General features: G+C 42.9%; 1 protein-coding gene across 2 annotated transcripts in view; it reads right to left on the bottom strand.

The window, feature by feature from the left end:
- The window catches only part of Eml6 (EMAP like 6), a 272,287-nt gene that overhangs the window by 70,764 nt on the left and 177,825 nt on the right, over positions 1–23,698 (bottom strand). For both annotated transcript variants that reach the window (XM_057771307.1, XM_057771309.1), the window contains exons 12-17: positions 23,147–23,314; positions 21,545–21,651; positions 18,214–18,332; positions 13,774–13,960; positions 13,198–13,303; positions 1,937–2,030 (exon numbers count right to left, since the gene is read on the bottom strand). In XM_057771307.1, the coding sequence (XP_057627290.1) occupies positions 1,937–2,030; positions 13,198–13,303; positions 13,774–13,960; positions 18,214–18,332; positions 21,545–21,651; positions 23,147–23,314 (781 nt within the window). The remainder of the gene's footprint in view (positions 1–1,936; positions 2,031–13,197; positions 13,304–13,773; positions 13,961–18,213; positions 18,333–21,544; positions 21,652–23,146; positions 23,315–23,698) is intronic.

The following is a 23,698-nucleotide window of genomic DNA, read 5'->3' as shown; positions in this document are numbered from 1 at the left end:
GTCTCTCTTTCCCTGAGCTGATAATGAACAGACTCACAAATGAAGAGTGACTTCAGGATTGTGATGTGTGCAGATGGCACATGTGGGCACAGGCTATCTCAGCTATCCACTGTGTGCCCCTTCCCCAAGGGGAACCACACTGTTGTAGGGTAACTGCTGCCAGAACAGGATAGTGGTAAGGCTTTGCTCAAAGCAAATCTGGCAATGACCGAGACTCCTCAGGGCAGGGTTAGGGGTGGCACGCAGCCCTCCGCGGGAATTCCTCAGAAGCTAAGTCAGGCTGGAGCCACTGCATATGCAGCATGATCTCTGTCACCTGGTTTTAGATTCTTAACTACCACAGCACCTCAATCAAGGCCATACTATATTCTTTTTTTTCTTTTACTTAACTAGTTGGTTATTTATATATTTGTGCAACTAGCATTAACACTATGTAAATGTTTATATTTATTCAGCATTTTAAAAATCAAGCATTCTTCCACAGAGTTTTACTGATCCGCGACCTTCCACTTGGGAAAGAATACTGATCAATGCCACCAACTACAAACATTGATGCTTTGAGAGGGCACTCCTTTCTGCAGGTTTCCCGCCTTCGGAATGGGACTTAGTCCTGGGAACAATTCTGAACAAAAACTGTGTTACTAATATGATGGCGTTAGCTTGTTTTGTGGTAATTAAATAGAAGCGATCTTATCCACAAGCCTGTAAAAATTTGCCCTTCAATACTAAGATGTCCGTCCTCCTTCTGTTTCTCCTAGCGTCTCCAACAGGCAGCTGAGCCACCCGCGGCTGCAGAGGGATTCCTTGAGTTTCCAATGCTGGCACAGATAATGTAAATGCAGGGAGTAGTTATCAGGAAAACATTAAACTAAAAATTCAGCTTTCAGTCTGGGAGGAAAACAGAGCCTGTCGGGGAGTGGAGCTAGAGCAGGGGACCCCAGAAAGAAAGAAGAGAAAGCATGGCTGCAGGCGGAGCTAGGAATGTCACCGCTGCCAAGAATGCTGTCTCGGAGCCATGTCTCTTCTCCTAAGGTCGGCTGCAGTCCTCAAGGGTCCAGCTGCAGCTCTGCAGCTCTGCTCTGTCTGCAGCAATTTGTAGATCTTCACTCATTATAATCAACTATCAAGAGTTTTTGCTCCCACGTGACACTGGAGCAGACAGTATTAATTTCAAAAGCAAATATTACAGTTGATGGGCATCAACTTTGCTATGGTGACACTGACAGGCGTTGGTAACGTATGTCATGACTAATGGAGAGGGTATGAAACCGTCCTGGGCAACAAGCCGCCTTCCTGGCCTGTGGCTGCCAAGTCTTGACCTTTGACCGGGCCATGCACATGGCTGAGCTAGATGAGAGGAGACATGTTCAGGTTTAGTGCTGAGGAGGCAGAAAGGGAAGCTGGGGTAAGGGAGGACAGGTAGGCTATAAACAGCGGTCGGTCTCCAGAGTCTATTTATAGGGTGAGGAGATTAGGGAACAATTTGTCTGCTCTGGAAGCAAGTAGCAGATGCACTGGCTAGGGCCGTCTTCCCAACAGGCCACAGCCTCACGACAAATGGTGCTTCTGACTCCAGTGACATTGAGATCCTCCCTGGCCACTAAGATAGCAAAAACAAGAGGGGAGGCACGCGCTTTCCTGAGGCTGGAAAAAAAAAAGCCTTAATAGAGGTAATGATGGAGGAGGTATTACAGAAGGGGTGCGATGAAGAGGTTTTTGGGGAGCATTCTAGAATTTTCTAACTTCCTAGCAGACATTAATGCTGGACATCAGGCTTGGCACCATGAAAGGGAGGATATGTGTTCACTTAGGTGTTAAGTTTCCATGTGAATTCCATCCGAGTTTGAAGATGAGTACCAAACAAAAAGTGGACACTGTTGGGCTTCCCTGAGGTGAGTGAGCAGGAGGACGTCCTGAACGCTCCGCACATCCTTACCTGGTCGTGGCTATCTTTTCTCCCTTTTTCCAGTCCCAGAACACAACGCTGTGAAAGTCGTCTAAACCAACCGACACCAGACATTTTCCATCAGCTGTGTGGAAACAACACAAACGTCAAACAAGCCGTTTCTTCGGTGAGAAGCAGAAACAGTTTAGACACTGCAAAGAGGGACAGGAAACTCAACAATACTCTTTAGGCTCAAATCCATCAGCAGGAGCAAACTGTGTGACCAGCAATAGCCATGGTTCTGAATGCACGCCCCTGGCAGGTGAGCTTGGCCACTGACCAGACTTGCAAATGAGGCAGAGTTAGCAGGGCCTCTCAAGGAAGCGGCGTGAGTCTTGTTTATTCTGTGACAGACAAATCTTAGGAAATTTATTGGAAGGGGAGTCACTGGGTTCTGTGACTCTGGGCTATTTTCAACTTTAGAAACATCAAAAAAGCCTAACCTTGGTTTAACTGCCAAGTTAAGAACATCACAGAAATAAAACATAGCTTCAAATGTTCCTACAAAATATGACTACCCAACTACAAGTCTTTGATTTCCTATTTTTCCTGTTCAAATGAGATGTGTTTGTTTTAGACATTTAGAAAATACATGTAAAGAAGAGTTCAGCTGGAAGGTGGCTAGTGAGTGCAGAGCTTGCCTGATGAGCGTGGGGCCTGTGTTGGAGCCCAAGAATCACACATGCACAAATCACATAATTGTACACACATGTGCATGCACACGCACACACAGACACACGGCCTTCCAAATTTCTTGTAGTCCTGCCCTTGATGTGAGCCTACTTGTCTGTTCCTCCATGGGAATCTGTAGTTGGCGCTGTCTTTGGACCACCAGCCAGCTCCCACACAGAAACCCAGAGGAAGCAGTAAGGCAGGGTGGACAGTATGCAGATGGGCTTCAAGGCAGCACCCAGATTAGTAGAAACGGGTTACATTTTTTTTTTTTTTTAAAAAAAAAAGCTAGCTAATGCTGGGCGATGGTGGCGCACGCCTTTAATCCCAGCACTCGGGAGGCAGAGGCAGGCGGATCTCTGTGAGTTCAAGACCAGCCTGGTCTACAGAGCTAGTTCAGGACAGGCTCCAAAACCACAGAGAAACCCTGTCTCGGAAAAACAAAGCAAAACAAACAAACAAAAACAGCTAGCTAGAAACAAGCCTAAGCTAAGGCTGAGCATTTATAATTAATAATAACTCTCTATGTCATGATTTGGGGGCTGGTGGGTTCAAGAAAGCCTGCTACATAAATCCCTTTTGAGAAACAAAAGGTCACCCTGACCAACCTATCAGCTAATCTTTTCTCACCTATTGCAATGCATTATTATTAATAATGCATAACTTTATTATTAAATATTGATACTATTACCAACTATTGCTATGATTCTGACATTTAAGCTATTTTTAAGCGTTAAGTATAGTGAATGTACAATCAGACTTGACGTAAATAAAGTCAACGTGCCTCCTCCCTTCAGGATGGAAGAGGCGGCACAATCAATAAGCATTTCATCTGGACTTCCTTGTAGGGCTGAATTCAAAGGAACAGTGTTACAGGCCACACACCCCCGTCGTTCCACCACTGTACGGTTGCTAGGAGATTCCGCATCAGTTAATCAGGGACTCCTCTCCTTCCACAAAGGACCCTCACTACGCTGAAGACATACAAGGGTGTGAGAAGCTGCTTCCTTGGGTTGACTCACCATTCAAGCTATCAGCTCTGACTTTCAAAGGCAGGCCAGGGGTAGACCCCAAACTAGGGTTAAGCAGAGTAAGTCTTATCAAACTGGAATTTCAGAGACGCAAGAACAATGTCTTATATGTCTCAGGCAGTATCTGAATTGGTACTGAATATTTATATTTATGTTACACAGAACTTATGTCAAATAAATTCTTATCAGGAGTTCAGATCTACTTGAGTCTCCTGAATTTTTACAGGCTAAATCTTTGGTAACCCAACTTCAAGTGCCAACCAGCGTCCAGACTTTGAGTGGCCTTATTTGTGCAGACCCTCTAGCCAAATGGAAACGAGGGTCTATCCCACTTGTCTGGAGGAAGGGGAGGAAGGAAAAGCAGTCTCCAGCTTAACAAAGCAGATCTTCCCAATCCTTAACCACCAGGTCCATCCGAAACTAGGATTTAAAGAGTACCTGAACCTTTTATAGACGCAAGTTGGATTCATTACATGAAGGAGTTAACAAGGTGCTGAAGGAGTCCGTTACATTAGGTGAGCACCACAAGCTAACGACCCATGTCCTTATTCCCAAAGGACACCAGGCTTTAAACGAGACAGTCTCTCAGCCTTGTGGAGCGGGAACTTCCTGTTCACCACCCACTTTCTCACGATTTCCTTATTTCTTGGTATGGTCTGGCTGTGTCTGTGCTAATGGACTTCAGTATTTGCTGATTTTATTTCTGATGCTTTTTCTCTTCCTATAAGATCAAAAATTCTTCTTTTTTTATTTTAGTTTTTGTTGAAAAAAATTTCTGCCTCCTCCCCGCCTCCCATTTCCCTCCCCCTCTCCCCACTCCTCTCCTCCTCCCCCCACTCCTTTCCCCCTCCCTCTAGAGTCTGAAGAGCAGTCTGGATTCCCTGCCCTGTGGGAAGTCCAAGGTCCTCCCCCCTCCATCCAGGTCCAGGAAGGTGAGCATCCAAACAGGCTAGGCTCCCACAAAGCCAGTTCATCCAGTAGGATCAAGAAGCTAAATAAGAAGGTGAAGCCAAAGAAAAACATATAGTCATCCGCCTGGATATGGGAAGTAGACAAGATTGTCGGGCAAAAACTGGGAACTTGGGGGTGAGGTGGGATGGGGGTAAGGGGAAATGGGGTGAGAAAAGTGAGAAGGGGAGGATGGGGGGAGCTTGGGGGAATGGGATGGTTGGGATAAAGGAAGGGTGGATATGGGAGCAGGGAAGTATATATCCTATCTAAGGGAGCCATCTTAGGGTTGGCAAGAGACTTGACTCTAGAGGGGCTCGGAGGTGTCCAGGGAGATGTCCCCAGCTTGTACCTTGGGCAACTGAGGAGAGGGAACCTGAAATGATCCTATCCTATAGCCATACTGATGAATATCTTGCATATCACCTTAGAACCTTCATCTAGCGATGGATGGAGATAGAGACAGAGACCCACACTGGAGCACCGGACTGAGCTCCCAAGGTCCAAATGAGGAGCAGAAGGAGGGAGAACATGAGCAAGGAAGTCAGGACTGCGAGGGGTGCACCCACCCACTGTGACAGTGGGGCTGATCTATTGGGAACTCACCAAGGCCAGCTGGACTAGGACTGAATAAGCATGGGATAAAACCGGACTCTCTGAACACGGTGGACAATGAAGGCTGATAAGAAGCCAAGGACAATGGCACTAGGTTTCAATCCTAACTGCAAGATCATAAATTCTTAAGGCTTGTAGCAAGTATGTCATGTTTTGTAACCCTGCACTGAGCTGTTTTGGGTGCATGCTGATAGTGCTGGGGTGGGCGGCCCAGATATGAAGGAACTGGACTGTTATATGGCTATTTCAAACACCATCCTTCCTTTAGAAAACACCGCACAAATCTGCATCTGCTTTCTGCATTGACTCAGCTAAACCTACGCTATCTCCAGAATGCTGTCTTGATACGTCAATACGACCTTGCTGTGTGAGTCACACGTCTAAAATGTCAGTTTTGAAAATGTCTGTCTTCTGAAGAAGCCCTATGCATAAGCAGATTGCTTTTGTAGGGGAAGTTCTGGGGTTTCTTTGTAGAATTTCTGTGAGGTTACCCACCATCTCACCCTCACAGTTATGTGACCTTTCTACCCCAACAAAAGCTCACTCTTCTGGGATAGGAAGTGCTCTTGGGTACTGGCAGGTGTAAGCTATTTTTATAAAACATACTATTTAGAAAGAAAAGTGGGCCTTCTCACTATTTCCTAGTTTCCATTTTCCCTGTGGAGACTTGGCTTTACCTTTGAAAATCTATCATTTCCAACCCTAACGGCTTTTTTTTTTAATAGTCTTAGTGATGTCCTTTTCAGTCTTTCTAGGCACAGCATGTATTCATTATGGATGATTGTAACAGTCTAGAAAGAGTTCTAAGGCACTTCCTGTCAACAGTAAACATATTCAGACAATTACAAGTTGGTCTTCCTACTCAGGACTCATTAAGATACGTAGGCTTCCTTGATGGCCAGGGAAGTCTAGCCAGTTTGAGACAGGTTCCAGAACTAACGTCACAGTACGAAGGCCTTTAAACACCATGCAGTTGACATTTAAGACGGAAAATATTGATGAAGCTGAACTTTTCCGGATGGGTTTTTCTACACCACGTAGAAGTACTTTCATTACACTGTCCCAAAACAAAAACGGTCCCCCAAGCTCTGGGAAGTGAATACTAGTCAGAGCAGCAGCCCAAGGGCTGGGAGAGGGACAAGCCAGCAAAGGTGCTTGCCACCAAGCCTCGTAACCCGAGTTTGACCCTGGGACCCACACGGTGGAGGAGAGAACAGACTCGTGAACACTATCCTTTGACCTCCACACAGTCGTCTGGTGGCAACCATCTGTGGTGATGAATCACTCAGAACAGATCTCAGGGAAAGTTCCTGAAGTCTTTAGGTGCTTTCCAAAACCAGCAACCACATTCCTTTCTAGCCACCCATATACCAACACTGTACTTAACCTCACAGACAAAATGCAGTTCCCCAGGGTTCTTCCTTAGTGATTGCTAACTGGAAAATGGGGATTGTATTGTTAAAACTAAAACGCCCTTCACAAGCGGAAGAGCTTCGCATCCAAGAGTCCCCAAGACAAGTTAATTTGGAAGCATAAAGCAGACTGGTGCGAAAACGAGAAAACATATACAGAGCTATCCCAAAGGGGCTAGATTCATCTATTCCTGCCAAGGTTCTAAAGGAAACAGAGACATTTCTTTAAACGTGGGCAGGGGATAAAGGTCACTGACAGAATCATCTCCTCTTCTCCTCCTAGAGCATCTGGGTTCCTCACCCTATAATGGTACTTGAATGATTATTAAATTCTAGCTGTATTGCTGGTCCCTTTTATATGCTAATACACATTACATACTTTCATAGAAAATTGGTGATAGACATTATCTTTAGTTCTTTGCTCAACTTGAGAGATACTAATAGTTCACATGATTGTATTGTCAAGTATAATCTTATTAAACAAAGCAAAATTGCTATCTAAAATTATTGAATCCATTTTCAATGTCACCAAAACCAAAGATGTACTGGATTCTCATAATCCTACAAACTTCCAGGTTTTATTATTTTTATTTTACTATTTTAATAAGTGTCTTTCTAACCCTCCAGAGCATTGTTTTTTATGTTTCCTCCATGGAAATCAGTGTGGACGTTTCTCAAGAGAAAAAGCTAGATCTACCAGTTATGCCCCTCCTTTGCCTGGAGCCAAAGGACTCCAAGTGAAGACATCACAGAGGCACCTACACATCATGTTTCCTGCAGCTCTCTGCACAGCAGCCATGGAACTAGCCTAGGCGTCCACAAACAGAGGCACAGATAAAAAAACCAAGTCTATAAATACCATGGATTTCAGCAATAACGAAGAATGAAGTTATGTCTTTAGAAAATGGATGCAACTGGAGATGATCATATTTAGCAAATTAAACCATCTCTAAAAGACAAACATCTTGTTTCCTCTCCTTTGTGGTTCTTAGATTTTATATACATATTCATGTATTAATATATTGTAATATATAATATATACATACTCATGTATGTACACATTAAATGAAAACTGAAGTAAAATTATTTTGGGGAACAAAAAAGATAATGAGAGAAGGACCTAAAAGGGAGGATGGGGAATGGGGCAGGGAGAATATGTTCAACACATTATATATATGTATATGTATATGTATATGTATATGTATATGTATATGTATACATATATTATACACATATGTGTATATAAGAAAAATTTAAAATAAACTATCTTAAAATTATTATAAAACAATACCAATATATGCCTAAATCTGTAGGTAAAGTAAATTTTAATAAAATACTGTGTTATCTTGCAATTGCTAAGAAAATACAGTTTTCTCCCAAATATGATTTGCAATGTGAAGTTCTAAGAGTAACAGTGAGAGGCAGGATAAAGCTCATTGAGCAAAACTTCATGTGTTAGTTCATCCATAGCATTCTTTACAGCAAATTCTTGTTCACAACAAAACATGTATTGTGGGAGCAAAGAGATGGGTGCTCCTGAACACCCTAGTTCACTGTTTGCGCAGAACACAAGAGATGCCCAGGGAATGGCAACATGTGGCCTCTGAGAGCTTTCATGAAAGCTCTCGATGGTGAGCTGCAGGGGGCGGAAGGGGCAGGCTATTTCTGCCTGATAGGATGGAGGAAAAAAGTCAGTCTTGCTCTTGGAGACTTGGGAACCCTGAACGAAGCACACGAGTAGAAAAAGGCAGAAGCAGACTGCAGCTAGAGGTGAAGAAGCATGAACGGGCTAGTGGGGGAAATGCGGCCAGGAGAAGCTAATGTCAACAGCTTCCATCTGAGGGCGCAGTCCTAAGTCAGTCAACCAAGGGGGAAACCGTGGTGGAGATGATAACTATGTTCCAAAAGATTCCAGAAGTAAGCAGGATAGAATGAGATTAAGCATTAAAACAGTTCCCCTTTAAAAAAAAAAAAAAGCCCAGCAACCATTAATTGTCTAATGCAATCTTATTCATTCTCAGTCTCTCCCTCGTCCTCTCCTTACCCCTCTTTCCTCATTTATCCTCTGCTGCGGAATAATCCTTCTGCACACTGTGTGAATATATGTATCTATGATTGGTTTAATAAACAAGCTGACGAATAACTGGACAGGATAAAGTTAGGCAGGAAATCCAAACTGAGAATGATGGGATGAGGAAGGGTGGAGTCGGTGGAGTCACCAGGAGATGCAGAGGGAGCAAGACATGCAGGGGGACAGGTAAAACCATGAGCCTCATGGCAATACGTAGATTAATAGAAATGGGTTGATTTAAATGTAAGAGTTAGCTAGTAACAAGTCTGAGCATTTGTAATTAATATTAAGCCTCTGCATCCGTTATTTGGGAACTGGTGGGTGGGACAGAAATGACCACTAACAAGCGGCACCCAATGTGGGGCCAGGTCCATCCACATAAAGCCCAAGAAAGTTTTAAAAAGGTTCTAGAAACAGAGACACATGCAGCTTTCTAGTCTCACAGCCTCGTGCCAGATGCAGTGCAGAGATGCATGTCCCAACAGCCGCTTGTGAGATGGAGCCAGCCACCAAACACCGTGAGCTAAGCCGTGTGGTAGGTTCCCACAGTCTCTCACATGGGCTGCAGTACAGAGAGGCTTCTCCCAGCCACTGCTGTCAGCTAGAGCTGCCAGTGCAAGCTCTGCCAGCACACTGCATCGCAGCTTTAGGGCGTTTGCTCATGCAGACAAAAACGGTTACAGATACACAGGAAAGATAGATTCAGATGGAACAAAACCCTCTAAATTTGTTACAATGTGTTAAAAATATATGTAGGCTTGGTAGAGAAAAGAAAATGGGTAGAAAAAGTCCTTAAAAAGGAATAGAGTAGTAAAAAATACAATAAGCTACATAAAAATGGGAAATACACAGAGAGTCTGGATCCTGTATGTTGTGTTATCTTTGAATTTTTGGTTGCTAAGAACATTGGATTATAAAACTGCTAGATTCAACCAACCTATATATTTTAAAAATATCTTGATTTCAAAATTTAAGTCAAAAGATATGTTGCTTTGGGGGAAAGGTTATACTTTTATTTTCACAGGAAATGAGAGGCTGTGGATTCATTCCAGGTTAAGGAAAATCAGGTTTGATTGAGGAAGACCCCCTGGAAAATCTGACAACAAACAAAAAGAAATAAACCTAGAAGAAGTATAAGACACATGATATATATTTTACCTGCTTAAGAATAAAACAACAAATTGTCTTTGGTTGACTTGTGTACAATGTACAGTCTATACTTGTATTAATACAGATATGGATGTTACCTTTAAAGTTTATGTATTTTCAGAGCAAGGGGACCAGACACCAATGAAAACTGATGGACCAGGTGGTCTAGCATCCAGAATAGCTTCAAGGTTGTTGACTGAGATGATCCAGCCTCATAAATAATTCCAACCAAGACCTAACAATCGTTCTGATTTTCTCAAGGTCCCCCCAAAGTGCCACCAGACAACAGAAAGCTCTCTAGAGAAAACAATGCTCATGTTCCCAAAAGATGGGTTTCACACATTTGTCATCATTTAAGGGGGATTGGTTATAAGTTATTATTGGTCATGGTGAGGGAAAAAGCTAAATGAAAGAATTAAATTCAAAGATCTCTTTCTAAAGGAAAAGATAAAAGGTAGATAATTGAGTACTTTAATCCAAAAAAAACCCAACTATTAATCTCAAAATATTTTACACTGCTATGGATTTTGGTTTATTGTTATAAATTTAAAGTTAATTTTGTTATACTATATGTATGATTCTATTCTTGTTTGGGGTATTGTGTTTATGCAGCTTATTTAAAAATGTAATGTACACTTAAAAACTAAAGATTAACAGTCATCTATAATAGTCAAACTTATAGTCATGTTAGGTATGTTTTCAAGGTCACACATAGATATATTTAGATGATATATGGTCTTCAAACACCTACAAAATATAGCATTCAATATGCATAATAACATAAAGCTTTTCATAACAACAGTGAGACATGTCTGCCTCTGGCAGCACAAATTTACTTTAGGAAAGATAATGGGCATTGAAGATATCCCATATGGAGTTTGCTTTCTTTGTGGCTGGGCAAAGAAACTACCTTTATATACTGGTATATTATTTGTTTTAATAAATAAAGCTTGCCTGAAGATTAGTGCAAATCAGCCACACTAATCTGCTATACAGGTCAGACAGTAGTTACACATACCTTTAATCCCAGCAGCCACACTAGTTAGCTGCAGAGGCCAGGCAGTGGGGGTATACACTTTAATCCCAGAACTAGAGAGGAATATAAAATGGGAAGAGACAGGTCTCACTCTCAGTCTCAATCTGAGGATTTGTGGAAGCAGGATTGCCCATTTTTGTTTTGTGGTAGAGGTGAGAGTCAGTGGCTGGCTGCTTTGCTTTTCTGATCTTCAGGTTGAACCTGTCTCTGAATTTTTTATTATTCATGCTACACCCTTGCCTCAATTGCTGACAGTATACTGTCCAACCTGGATCAGCAAGACAAAAAACATGATTGCCAAACTTTGCCAAGACAAGGTAGGGAAGTCCTTCAACATTCCCTGCTTCACAGGAAAGTCTGTCAGACATGCTAGGCCTGTACGTCAGAGTTGGATACTCCAACATACAGAGGAACTTTGGGTGACTGTCCAGGCAGCCTGATGCCCCTGTTATTAGGTAACATTTCATCCTTCTTGGGTCTTTGATAGCTATAATTACAGTTTTTCTTAGTTATAATAGAAAACAAATTGGGAATAAAACTTTAGACTCACAAAGATTAGACAGATAATAGAGTATTTTCTCTAATTTTGCCAAAGACAAATGGACTGGATATTGTAACTGTCATTCTTACTTGATAACTGTTTTTATTGTATATAATTTCACTATGTTAAAGTTAAAACCTTCCTTTTTATTTAGACAAAAGGGAGAAATGCTGTGGAATAATTCACTTTTACATTGTAAAGACTTATCATTGTGATTGTATTAATAGGCAAGCTGACTGGCCAATAGCCAGACAGAATAAGGTTAGGCAGGAAAACCAAACTGAGAATGACAGGAAGAGAAAGGGCAGAGTCAGGGGAGTCTCTAGGAGACACAGAGTGAGCAAGACATGCTGGAGGACAGGAAAAGCCACAAGCCACATGGCAATACATAGATGAATAGAAATGGGTTAATTTAAATGTAAGAGTTAGCTAGTAACAAGCCTGAGCTATTGGCTGAGAATTTAGAATTAATATTAAGCCTCTGCATCGGTTATTTGGGAACTGGTAGGCGAGACAGACATTTCCGCCAAAAATCTTCCATTTTTTTCTCTATTTATTACCATAAATAGAGATGCTGATGCTGGCCAAGTGTTCTATCAGTGAGGGATAGCCCCAGCAGCATTAAAGTAGCATGACAAAAGAGGGTAAGGAGAGGGACAGGGACAACAGGAAGAGATTGTGAATTTAGTTACTGCTGTTGTACATTTGAAATACCTGAATGCTAGTTAGAAAAAAGAAATTACACAATCAAATTTATTTTGAAAGGTTAGGATTTGCTTTTTTATTGACCTAATTTTTACAATGAAATGTTTAAATTTTTCTAGGTAGTAACATCTGTAATAGACTTTCTTTTTAAAAAATTACTTCTTTACTGTGTGTGTGTGTGGGTCTTTTGCCTCCATGTATTTATGCACCCCATGTGCACGCCTGATACCTATGAAGGCCAGAAAGGGTGTTGGATCCCCTGGAACTAGTGTTTTGGACACTTGTTAGCTGCCATGTGAGTGCTGGGAACTGAACCTGGATCCTTCAAAATAAAGCCAGTGTTCTTAACCACTGAGCCATCTCTCCATCTTCTGTAGTAGATTTCCACTATGTAATTCTAGCTTCAAGCAAACTTACTCTAAAGACAGCAGCATTTACCAATAGGATTTTTATGGTGCTGAATTCATAACTTAATTCGGAAATTCTTCTTTCCAAATATAAAATTTGTTTCCAAAATGCCAACTTTGTAAAGTGCCGTCTCTAGCTCTTTATATTTTAAGTCAGAAGCAATCCTTATTTGGAGAGAAAACTGTTGAACTGATGTTTTGCTTTCTGAGCCGTGGTCCACGCTGCATTCCAGGCTGGCCTGGAGCTCCCTGCGCAGGGCACACTTGCCTCCAGCTCAGGGCAATCCCTTCTTGCCTCGGCCTCACGACGGTTGTGATTACGGGGCCAGTCCACACGCCTGGTTTAAGTCTGATGCTCTTTGTCACTGCTAGGCATCTGCAGCTAAGACTCTCCACAGCGGCAGCTGCCCTAGACTTCCCTCAGGCAAGTGGATGCCCAGCTCAGTGTGACCTGGTGCTGACCTGGGAAGGATCTGAAAGGGACAAGGAAAGGACGCGTGGCCCAAAGGCCACGTTCTCTAGGTGAGGTGCTCATACGTGGCTTCCCGTCTCAGGCTCGGAGGTAACATGCAAACAGCTTCCCTCACTACCCTCAGAACACAACCAGGTAGGGAGGATTTCTTTCTTTAAATTAGCCATACTCTGTGCTACTAGCGAGAGCTTACCTGAAAAGTCCAGAGCGCACACTCCTCTCTGATGGTACCCTTTCAATAAGGACAGACACTTTAGAGTCTGTGTGTCCCATACATGAATAGCGGCGTCTCTTCCGACCTGAAGCAACAGGATGCGTGGTGTTAAGCAGGCATCCACGGTACTGAAGACAGCACAGCTTCTTCAGGTCAAACACAGCTCAGAAACAAAGCAACACACATTATTTGTAAGCTGGAAAGACAACCTGACACAATTTGGCCCAGCCCAGATTCTCCAGATGAGGAAACAGGCTTGAGGCATCAAAGAACCTCACTGCAGCCTCGAGCTGGGTTTTGGCAGATGTGTGCCCAGCACGTGGCTTCCTGTTAAGGAGTTTTTGAGGACACCAGTCCATCTGTCCACCTTGTTGTCTTTCTGTCATAACTTTGACCCCTGTGCCCCACCCCTGCCTCCTCCATGTTCTCAGAACATCCAGCTTCATGCCTTATGCATTCCTACCAAACACATTTTTCTATTCTAGGCACACTGGATTAGACATTAACTGCCCTTTCTCTTTTGCTAGACCCTGGTCGTAGAGGAGAGAAGCACACCTGTCCAGTGGCCACGTAGTCCTTCACTGGATGGATGGTCAGGCTGAGAATGTCATCGTCATGCCCCAGGTAGAGCCTCTGCGTGTGCTGTTGCCTGTTGTACACCACGGCCACGGCGGCGATGTGGTACACCACTTCTCCGGTTTGTGTGTAGAACAGGTTGTTCCTGCAGTCATAGCCCCTGTAACTGAAGCGCAGTGGGTGACACAAGGATGAAGCAGGCAAAGCAACTGTGTTGACGCGAGCTGTGTCAGAGGCACAGGGAGACGGATTATTTTCACCCCATCTGTGCCCAGACCTTCAACTATTATCTATGTTCTTTGCTAAAAGCAATTCTTGTGCCTCTGGTCCCAGCACTTGGGAGGTAGACGTAGAAAAATAAGAAGGTCATCCTTAGCTACATAGCAAATTTAGGGCTAGCCTGGACTACACAAGACTGTTTCAAAACAACAGTCTTAACAAATCAATCCAAGCCTTCTTCTGACAGGTCTAAAATGAGGCTCAGGCTTCCTTTTCCGTCTTCCATCTAGCCCACTGGGGTATGGTACCTTTGGGGCACCAAAGCAAGACGATTCCAAACACAACGGAATAACTTCTTTTTATTTTCTCGACACAGTCTCACTGTGTAGTTCTGTATGTCCTAACTCACTGTATAGCCCAGGCTGGCCTCAGGTTTACAGAGCTCTTCTTGCCTCTGCCCCCCGAGTAAGTACTGGGATGAAAAGCGTGTGTGTCCTACCATATCTGGGGAATGACTCTTAGTTATGGGCTAATGCATTCTTCTGTAAATCAAGTGCTAATTCATTGTTTAGCAAAATTAAACAGATACTTTATCAAATAATATAGACGAATTAGCATTTTTGTGATATCAAAATCAAAATGTTACAAGAAGAGTTTAGAGAATTAGAAAACATTAGGACTGTTGGTCTTTCCTATTCATTTACGACAATTAACTCAATGCCTTCATCTATTTTTTAAAAGGCTGAAAAGTGGACATACACTCAGTGCTAAACTCTGCCGCATCCTATCCATAAATAATATATACAGAGCTCTCTGAAGTGAAAAGCCTTATTATGGGTTGGAGGAGACGGATCAGTCAATGCTTGCTGTCTAAGCCTGTGTCCCTGAGTTCATATTCCCAGCACCCATGGAAGCAGTGATGTGCTGTGGTCAGTGCTCATAGCTCGAGCCTTAGCCTGGGTCACACACAAGCAGATTCCTGGAGGCCACTGCCAGCCAGACTATCCAGGAGGCAACCCTCAGGTCAAGAGGAGACTCTGCCTTGAAAGATAACATGGAGCAGCATTCTTAACTTGTGGGCTTTGACCATTTGGCAAACCTCTGTCTCTAAAAATATTTACATTGCAATTCACAACTAGCAAAATTATAATCATGAAGTAGAAAATGAAATAATTTTATGACTGGGGGTCACCACAACAAGAGGAAATATAAAAAAGAGTCACAGCACTAAGAACTCCTGATGTGGAGGATGGCTGGGGGCGACAACTATGTCGATCTCTGAACCCCCCCCCACACACACACACTCATGGATGCACACACCCATATATACCCATGCATGAATTCATAAGCGCATGCACACACACAACACACACACATATACACACACACCATCTTATTAAGACAGTGTTCAAATAAAGTTTTCTGTGCTTACAAATTACATATATTAATATTTGGTCAGTTTTTCCAGTAACTGAATTTTAAAAATTATCAATACTACAGTCTAACAGACATATGCACACCAAACAGGTAACAACATTTTACTATTGCATAGTGTTTGGCTGGAACCCCTGCTTGCCCCTGCACAAGCTGGGAAAGCCTTTCTACCCTACTTCCCCCAACTGCCCACACTGAGAGAGAACTCTGAACAAAGGAATGGCACCCAAAGCCCAGCTCCACATTTCTGGAAGCCGACGAAACCCGTCTTTCTGACACTTCACCCAAGTGCCTGCCCACGGATTTAGCTTTTGGCAATACGTGGGCACAGCCTCAGCTCCTGGCTGGCACGCCATCACTTCTCGCCTAAGGTCTGTAAATCCTCCCTGCCTTAGCCTGGTCTCTGGCCCTGTTCTTTGGGACTGGTGAACCCATCTAGGAACAATGCCCAATAAATATGCATTTATCTGTTTTTAATCAGGTCTGGCCTTTTGCATCCCTAGAAGAATATTACATAGCACTGAAGAAGTTAAGACAGGATAATTCTACAAGTCTGAGGTTAGCCTGGGCCACAGAGTGAGTCTCTAAAAAATCAATTTATTTCAGAACTTTTAACTCAACACATTTAAATCACCATGTCAACATATAAAAGGATGTTAACAAGACAGACTATGCTTTTTTCTTCTACTTCTTTAAAATAGAAGTTTATTTTACACACTCAACACTTCATTTCAGACAAGCCATGCTGTCTTAGCGTTATTTTCATTTTACACTTTATGTGGTATTTGCATGCACATGTGTGTGCACACACTTGCATGAGTATTCTGTGAGCATGTATGTGTTCTACTACGCACTGGTTTCCATGCTTAGACTTCATTTCCTTGTAGATGGTATGATACAGTGTTAAAAACTCTCAAACATATACTAAGGTACAATCTTATAAGAAAATTATAATGGACACGGACGTTTACATAAAATATGAATGAGAGAGAATATCACAATAAGACCCATATCTATCACCATGCACAAAACTCAAGTCCAAACGGAACAAAGACCTCAACATAAAGCCAGCCACACTGAACTTCATAGAAGAGAAAGTGGGAAGTACACTTGAATGCATTGGCACAGGGAACCACTTCCTAAATAGAACCCCAGCAGCACAGACACTGAGAGAAACAATTAATAAACGGGACCTCCTGAAACTGAAAAGTTTCTGTAAAGCAAAGGACACGGTCAACAAGACAAAACGACAGCCTACAGAATGGGAAAAGATCTTCACTAACCCCACATCAGACAGACGTCTGATCTCCAAAATATACAAAGAACTCAAGAAATTGGTAATCAAAAGAACAAATAATCCAATAAAAAATGAAGTACAGATCTAAACAGAGAGCTCTCAACAGAGGAATCTAAAATGGCTGAAAGACACTTAAGGAAATGCTCAACATCCTTAGCCATCAAAGAAATGCAAATCAAAACAACTCTGAGATTCCATCTTACACCAGTAAGAATGGCCAAGATCAAGAACACTGATGACAACTTATGCTGGAAAGGTTGTGGGGAAAAGGGAACACTCCTGCAATGCTGGTGGGAATGCAAGCTGGTACAACCCCTTTGGATGTCAGTGTGGCAATTTCTCAAAAAATTAGGAAACAACTTTCCTCAAGACCCAGCAATACCACTTTTGGTTATATATACAAAGGATGCTCAACCATGCCACAAGGACATGTGCTCAACTATGTTCACAGCAGCTTAGTTTGTCATATCCAGAACCTGGAAACAACCTAAATGCCCCTCGATGGAAGAATGGATAAGGAAAATGTGGTACATTTACACAATGGAATACTACACAGCAGAAAAAAAATGACATCTTGAATTTTGCAAGCAAATGGATGGAGCTAGAAAACATCATATTGAGTGAGGTAACCCAAACCCAGAAAGACAACTATCACATGTGCTCACTCATTAGTGGCTTTTAAACATAAAGCAAAGAAAACCAGTTCACAAATCACAATCCCATAGAACCAAGACAACAATGAGGATCCTAAGAGGGACACAACTAGATCTAATCTACGTGGGAAGTAGAAAAAGGCAAGATCTCCTGAGTAAACTGGGAGCATTGGAACCTTGGGAGAGGGTTGAAGGGGTGGGGAGAGACAGGGAAGGGAGCAGAGAAAAATGTATAGCTCAATAAAATCAATTTTAAAAAACCAAAAAAAAACCCCAAAACAACAAAAACAAAACAGAAAATATCATGAGAGAAATAGTTATTATTGTATCTTAAAAGTTGACAGTAGCAGTAATGAAACATGCATTTGGGTTCTGCTGGCTACAGTTAAATGACTGTGTCATTTATAACACACCAGATACGTTTATATTCCTCTCAACGATTTAAGCTGACAATGAAAATATCTAGGTGTCAGGTTGCTATCTGTATAATTTTATAAAGGAGATCTTGTGCATATGCAAAACATATCTGGAGAAATCATTGTCCTAGAGTGAACCTAGGGAAGCGGAGCCGAGGGCTGGGGACTCGAGAATGCAGACACAGTGGTGACACAGACTCGGGCAGCCATCGTGGCTAGAGCACAGAAAGCTTGCCAGGGTCACAGCTCCATCCAGCAAAGATTGACAAGGTCAGCCAAGATGTCACTACAGACAAGGGGTGTAACCTGGACAGGAGGCATTTAAAAGAGGGAGCTCTCTGGCCTGGTGGTGAGACCGACCGATGACCACTTGTCAGGGCCCCCAGGGCGGGTCACCTACCCGTGTATGAACTGGAGCTTCAGGCTGTCCTCGGGAGCCTTCTCCCGCTTGAGAGAGAGCACTGCATGGTTTTTCTCTTTACTTTGTTGCTTTAGCTGAGGTAGATCTTCTTTGTAAACCTTCAAGCACAATAGAAAAGTTTAGCCAACACCCCAGACTTCTGAACAGGCATCGCAGGGAGACCGCCTCGTGCTTCAATATCATATGCATAGGTTCAATATTACTTCCCATAATGGAACCAACCTACCAAGACATCTTTCAAATACCTGAGATTTAAAAGAATTTTCTCTCCTCCCTTGATTTGTTATTGCTTTCTTAGGTAATTACATTCAGAAAATAAAGGAAGTTGATGTTGTAATAAATAAGAAAGAAAAGGACTTATTAATGAAATACATTTTACTTCCACAGAGCAAGAAATCCCTGCTGATTCTGATGTCTGTAAGACAGGAGCTTTCTGAGTAACTTTTCCTCTAGAATTGTTCTTTGGGACCTCCTCCCTTCCTGGCCTCATGGATTTTGACATATCTGAGTCTGAAACTCTATTGGTCCAATCCAAGTCTGTGACTGACTGAACATTTTTTACAGTTTAAACGTGCATAATAATTAGTCTGATATTTACCTCTCTATGTTTTATTCTCAAAAACCACTTTAACACATTTGAAAAAAAAAAAACACTATCAGTAATTTCTCATATTCAGGAAAGGAAATTTTCATTTTGAAGTAGAATAAGATAAAGGCCAGTTATTAATACTGATTTATTGATTTGCCCATGCACTGCTATGTGCCAAGTGTGATTTCCCTTGCTACCTGGACCAGAATGCCCTGGAGGAACAGCAGAAACAATGGGTCAGTGCCCTCAGCAGCCTGCTGACCGCCTCTTGAGCCTCTGTAAAATCTCCCTTGCTCGTCCACCCCAAGATGTGGTTTTGGGATATAAACGGGAATACAAACTAGAGCCAGCGTGGAAGCCTTCCGGGAGCCGTGGGCTCGCTCCCCTGGGGACATTTCCTCTCCTCCTCTCTCACTGCTGTCAGCGCGCTTATGCCAGGAAGAGTCCCACAACAATTCAATCGACTATACTGCTATAAAAACCAGGAAATAAAGCTATAATAAAGTTTCCTCTTAGGACTTGACCTAAGGTATCAAAGAAGTCAACAGCTGTTTTGCTGCTTAAGATGTAGTAGACTCTAATTCTCAGTCGAAGACAGCTATCCATCTGAACCCATGATTCTCCCATCCGTCATCAACTGTTTATCTCAGAGCACTGAGCTCCGGGGCATTTCTACTGCTTAGATGATCATAGGTTAGGCCGTCATGGGCCTCAGTTTCCCATCTGTAGAACAGAATAAAAGTCTCTACTCAGGAATAACTTGGGGTCTGTTGTAAATCGATACGTGCGAAGGCACTGGAGAATAAGTCACAGACGATAAGCCAGTCCAAGGCCTGGGTTTCAACGGTCAAGCCTTGCCCCTGCTTCCCAGCACCATAAAAGTCCTCTAACTAAGCAAAATGACAGCCTCTCCCGGATCTTACGTCTGCTTGCTTAAGTTTCGTTACCCTGCTTAGTGTGTGTGCAATATTCTCAGCTACAGTTCCCTTCCTTCCCTCTTAGTGCTTACACTGCAGAAAACAGTTATCAGCACATGAAATGATTCAGTTATGAACTGCTGGCTGCACCGTCTTTGTTCTAAATGAGGAAGAAATGACACAGGAAGAAAAGAAAAGCAGTAGGTTCAGTGCTCATCTGGAGTTACATCAGAAGTCCACGGACAGAAGTTCTGGTCAGCATTAACTTAAAGAGCAGCCACAGGGAAGGGGCAAGCCACCTAGCCTGCCAGGATCTGGACGGGCCACATGGAGACAGGCGGCGTGTGGTAGCTGCCATAGGCCTACCTGGTATGTGTCCCTGGACAACAGAGACAGTTACGTATCTGGGACCTCATGTCTTACGCACTGCACGGTTGTGTGCAGAATCTGTTTCACACACTCTTGTTGGATTTTCTTTTATTCTACCCCATTTGGATGCCAAGATGTTGCTGTTTTTCACTTTACTCTTTTCACTCTGTCTGGCTTTAGCTTGGCTTGTTTCTAGCCAGCTTTCCTTAACTTACATCATCCTGTCTACCTTCGCCTCTGGACTTTTTCCTTTTCTTACTTCTGTGTGTTATATTTTCACTCTAACTCTGTGGCTGGCCCCTAAGCATCCTCCTCTCTTGTTCTCTTGTTCCTCCTTCTTTTTTTCTCCTTCTTTTATATGCTCTCTGCCTGCCAGCCCCTTGCTCCTGCCTCACTATTGACCATTCAGCTCTTTATTAGACACCGGATGTTTTAGACAGGCAAAGGATCACAGCTTCATAGAGTTAAACAAATGCAGCATAAACAAAAGCAACACATCTTTACATCATCAAACACATGTTCCAGGGCATAAACAAATGTAACACACCTTAAAATAATATTCTACAACCACACACCTATAAACATGTTACTTACACAAACGCCAGGGGAGAAAATCGGACCTCTGCAGCTATCACCATGATGTGGTACTATGTCAAGATTCCTCTGAAGCGTTGCTTCAACAGTCCCTGATTTCTGCTAAAACGATGTTAGCTTTTGTGGGGGAACTGGATGCGATTAATCAAATTTTGTGCTAGAAGTAGGTTCTTACTAGAGAGAGAATACGCATTGTAGTTGGGTTTTCTTTCTATAAACAGGAAATGGCTAAGTTGAGCAAGAAATGAGGACAACAGCTCACACACAGGCCACCGTTCTTAGAGGGCCCACCTTAAAGATGTACACTTTTATGATTTGTTAAGGAAATGAGAAAAACTTGTACTTCACGTGCATCTCTCTTTGCAAAATAGTAACTGTGTAGGTATGCGTATAGTAAAGCTTTACCTGACAGAATCAAACAGTCCAAATGCTCAGCAGTGAGCAGGAAAACTTAGCAACTCCCTTCTGCTTAATAAAGAAATGAATTAATTAATGTGTGAAAGTGTTTGGCCAGCATGCGTGTGGCTGCACCACTGTGTGCCTGGTGCCTACAGAGACCAGAGAGGACCCTGGACCACCTGGAACTGCAGCTACAGATGACTGTGAATCACTATGTGGGTGCTGGGAATTGAACCCAGGTCCCGTGGAAGAGCAGCCAGTGCTCTAACCACTGTGCGCCTCTCTAGCCTTTCACTCAATATTTAATGGTCTGATAAACGCTTTACTGTTAATCTGCCCTCAAAGGCAAGACATGGACATTTTTCTTCTGCCTAAGCTCCATCCGTTTTCAGTGCAATGTTAAAATCAAACCAGCTCCAGGCTTTAGTGCTTTTTTACTGACCTGACGATCATAGTTGATCTGAGCTTCCTGCTCGATATCAGAGTCCAGTTCTGGTACATCAGACAAGTCCGAGTCAGATTCTTCACTGTAGGAATCGGTACCGCCTTCTGCAGAGACAGGACCCATTAGAGGCAAGGAGAGTGCTGAGATGCTAATGATTGAAAGGACATTTCAAGTGGCCTCCCCCCAGGAAAGAAAAGTAAAGGCTCTGTCGTAGCTTTTGCTTAACACAGGCCTGGAGTCTGCTAAGCAGTAGGGGATGACTTGAACTCCAGAGGCTAGCTCCAGGGATGGCCTTGAACTCCAGAGGCTAGCCCCAGTGATAGCCTTAAACTCCAGAGGCTAACCCCAGGGATGACCTTGAACTCCAGAGGCTAGCCCCAGGGATGACCTTGAACTCCAAAGATTAACCCCAGAGATATCCTTTAACTACAGAGGCTAGCTCCATGGATGACCTTGAACTCCAGAGACTAACCCCATAGATGACCCTGAACTCCAGAGGCTAGCCCCAAGGATGACCTTGAACACCAGAGGCTAGCCCCAAGGATGACCCTGAACTCCAGAGGCTAGCCCCAAGGATGACCCTGAACTCCAGAGGCTAGCCCCAAGGATGACCCTGAACTCCAGAGGCTAGCTCTACTTTCCACATGCTGGCATTGAAGGCATGTGCCACCACACCTGATTCCCCTTTTCCTTTTTAATTAGGTAGTAGGATTTCTAGATTTTCAGTCTTTGTAAAATAAAAAAAAAAAGCGTAGGATTTGCCAAAGAGAAAGGTGGGGCTACAGGAAACTCCCAGACCTTACTATCATCCAGATCCTCTTTAGCTTTTAAACATGCCCACCAAGCATTAGAAACAGCCACAGTCAAGGCCCTATAGAATCACACTGCATCCAAATGCATCACTATTAATTTTGTTGCCCACTTATCTCTGTGGACACCTCAAGCGGATGTCAATAAAAAGACTATCGCTAGCTGACGTGGATCATCTGGGCCCACATTGTAGAGCAATGTCTGAATCCCTTCTCCACACCTAGGGTTGCCTCTTATCTCACACACTGAGCCGGCACACTGCTTGAGTCTCCCTGAGGGGCGGACAGGAGTGTTTTCATCTTATCTTCAAAGGTCGCCTCACCTCTTCAGTGTGAACCTCTAGTCACTGCTGAGTTTTGTATAAGCAAAACCCTTCAAAGAAGACCACTTAACTAACCTAAACTCCAAAGTTTTTTCCTTTTGTTTTACATTTATTTTATGTGTTTGAGTGTTTTGCTTGCATGTAGGTATGTGTACTACATGCATGCCTGCTGCCCTTAGAGGTCAGAGGAGGGTGTCAGATCCCCTGAAACTGGAGATAGGGATGTGAGCCACCGCGTGGGTGTTAGAAACCGAATCCTGGTTCTCTGCAAGAGCAACAAGTGCTCATACCCGCTGAGCCAACTCTCCGGCCTCTCAGAAGCTTTTTTTTTAAACAGTAAAAAGTTATTATATAAATGAGTTTTTGAAAATCACCTTAGATATTTAGCTCCAGAATAGATATTGGGAATATTCCTTAAAATAATCACTGAAAAATAAAGACATTGAAAAGTTATGACTGTTGATTACCCGGGGGTGTGGTTTCCAGCATGCCATTGCTGACTGCTTCTGGAATGAACCTCCACTGAAAGACTGAGTGGTCTGCGCCTCCTGTGCTTAACACCCACTGGAAATCATGGGACCAGCGGACGTTCGTGACGTGTGCAGAGTGGCCCACGTACTTCCTAAATTTGGCTCCTGAAACAGTATTTTAAGGATAATTATGTTTTTAAAAACATTAGTGAAGAAACAACCACATTCCTAACCACACCAAGTACAACCTTTCCAAAACATCAGAAACATCTTACACACGCAATGACCAAATGCCCCAGAGCTGTTATTCCATTACGTGTTAATCTGAAGTTGTATCTTTCAAAGCCAAGCTTTACAGCTGAAGGTTCAGTTAAACCTGCTCCAACAAGTGCTTACTGCTTCAAGCCTTCTAAAAGCAAATGCAAGAATTAAGATCTTACCCATTGTTAATTTAAATGAAAGATAAAGTGGACAAGTCTCTATAAATAAACAAAATATCCCTCCTACATCTGTGTGGCTCCTAAAACGTGGGGCTAGCTTTTCCTCTCC

This window comes from Chionomys nivalis, chromosome 6 (genome assembly GCF_950005125.1).
Source record: "Chionomys nivalis chromosome 6, mChiNiv1.1, whole genome shotgun sequence".
NCBI lineage: Eukaryota > Metazoa > Chordata > Mammalia > Rodentia > Cricetidae > Chionomys > Chionomys nivalis.
Note: the sequence above shows the minus strand (reverse complement) of the source record. Positions and strands in the feature narration are given on the sequence as shown.